The sequence below is a fragment of the Bison bison genome, unplaced genomic scaffold (genome assembly GCF_000754665.1).
Source record: "Bison bison bison isolate TAMUID 2011002044 unplaced genomic scaffold, Bison_UMD1.0 scf7180017862598, whole genome shotgun sequence".
NCBI lineage: Eukaryota > Metazoa > Chordata > Mammalia > Artiodactyla > Bovidae > Bison > Bison bison.
In genome coordinates this window covers 9,993-12,250 of record NW_011493170.1, presented here as the reverse complement: position 1 = coordinate 12,250, position 2,258 = coordinate 9,993, and the positions used below count along the sequence as shown (strand labels likewise).

General features: G+C 36.7%; 1 protein-coding gene across 1 annotated transcript in view; it reads right to left on the bottom strand.

The window, feature by feature from the left end:
• LOC104983429 (U2 small nuclear ribonucleoprotein auxiliary factor 35 kDa subunit-related protein 2-like) overlaps positions 1-2,258 on the bottom strand; it is a gene marked incomplete at its 5' end in the record, with an annotated part of 7,476 nt that overhangs the window by 1,602 nt on the left and 3,616 nt on the right. The window contains one exon of the mRNA XM_010832870.1: positions 2,088-2,197. Coding sequence (XP_010831172.1) covers positions 2,088-2,197 — 110 coding nt within the window. The remainder of the gene's footprint in view (positions 1-2,087; positions 2,198-2,258) is intronic.

The window sequence follows — 2,258 nt, the reverse complement described above, 5'->3', positions numbered from 1 at the left end:
AAAATGTTAAAACTAGAATTACCATGAAAGTGGAAGTGAAGTCGCTCAGTCGTGCCCAACTCTCAGCGACCCCATGGACTGCAGCCTACCAGGCTCCTCCATACATGGGATTTTCCAGGCAAGAGTATTGGAGTGGGTTGCCATTTCCTTCTACATAAGAATTACCATATGATCTTGCAATTATGCTATGAATCATATGCACAAGAGAAACATACATAAAAATCTGTGGGTGAACTTTCACAGTAGCATTATATATAATATCCAAAAGGTGGAAACAACCTAAGAGTCGATCAACTAACAAATAAATAAAATGTTATCAACATTATTACTTCTGAACTGCAGTAATGGAGAAAACTCTTGACAGTCCCTTGAAAAGGAAGAGATCAAACCAGTTCATTTTAAAGAAAATCAATCCTGAATATTCACTAGAAGGACTAATGTTGAAGTCGAAGCTCTAAGACTCTGGCCACCTGATGTGTAGAACCAACCCACTGAAAAGACCTGATGCTGGGAAAGACTGAAGGAAGGAGGAGAAGGGGACGACAGAGGATGAGATGGTTGGATGGGATTGCCATTACTGACTCAACAGACATGAGTTTGAGCAAATTCTGGGAGGTGGTGAAGGACATGGAAGCCTGGCATGCTGCAGTCCATGGGGTAGTAAAGAGTGAAGACACAAGTTGGTGACTGAACAAGAACAACAAATCAACAATAAACCATTGCAGGCAGTATAATTCATATGCAAAAAGGATGGAGTTCTCATACACTCTATTGATACAATATGGATATATCTGGCAAATGTGCTAAGCCAAAGAAGTTAAGATACAAAAGATCAATGTCATATGATTCCATTCATGTAAAATGTCCAGAATAGGCAAATCTATAGAGAAGATACGGGGAAGCAGAGAATGGCGAGTGGCTGGTAACAGATGTCAGATTTCTCTGAAAGTGAAGAAAATGTTCCAGAATTAGAGGTGATCATCACAAAGTTGTGAACATGATAAAAACACTGAACTGTGCACTTTATTTATGAACTGTGCACTTTAAAAGGGTACATTTTGTTAAGTTTTTTGTTTTCCTCTACACTGCTGTATTTTTTAGAAAAGCAGAATAGCTTCTTGTTTCAGGGGAAGTCAAATAGGGTATCTATGAACTGAACTGAACTTTAGAGAGAAAATAATTTTTACCCTTTCATGGTACAAGTCTTAAAACTTATGGTGAATTTGGTCTTTTAGTTTTCCTTCTAAAAGCTACTCCTACTCTATCTACTCTAATATGCTTTAAAACTAGCAGCATCAATGAAGAGCAAGCTGACAAACCGCTTTTGTGATTCAGAATTTTTAAGTTACTTTTTAAGTAAGAGATTTTAAGGAGTGAATACAAAGCAAACAAAGAAGATTAATGGGAAAGGTAAGTGTTCCCCAAAGGCATTAATAGCATTTTTTTTCATCCTGAGGTACTTATATTTGGGCTAAGCCCATCTGACAGGAAGAAATTTAAAAATAAGAAGGCCAAAGAATTGCTAGATAGTCTCAGCAAAGTCCACATATCCGAGGAATTATTCTCAAGTATCCATAAATTAGTCTGACTGGGCCCTTAACATACTCCACACAGCTATTACCAATCTCTAATTTACAAAACTGTGTTTCATGGAAGGCAGAAAATATGACAGGATGACGTAACAGAAAACAACAGAAGATTCATTAAGGATAAAAGATGGAGAGAAAAAAACCACTGAAGTGAGAAGAGCCAAAGAACAGAAAACACCTCTACAACTGTAATAAGTAAAATGAGATTCTTATCGTTGTACACAAAATGCAGAATCAAAGATTAGATAACCTGATTCTGCCACCAATGCACTGTAAACTAATTTTTCATGGTGTAACATGACCCACATGGCCTATTACAGATCTAAAATATTATGTCCTTTATATAATTCTCATGTGTGGAAAGATAAAAAATGTGGAAACTCTGATTCAGTTTTTAAAAAATTCTCTTTAAAGCTTGTTCTTTTTTTCCTGCTAAGAATCTCCTTTTATGTAACTGGAACAATTAAGGGGGAAAAAAATCATCATGTTGTACTTTACCACAAATTGCCATATTCCATTGGGTCACTGGGCAGAATTCACACTGAAGCTGTCGTCCTGCATACCATCGTCCATTAAACAGAGAAAGGGCTGCCTGGCATTCTTCTTCCCTTTAAACCACAAATTAACAGATGAACCTTAATGTTCTAATATATACACATAACTGCATCA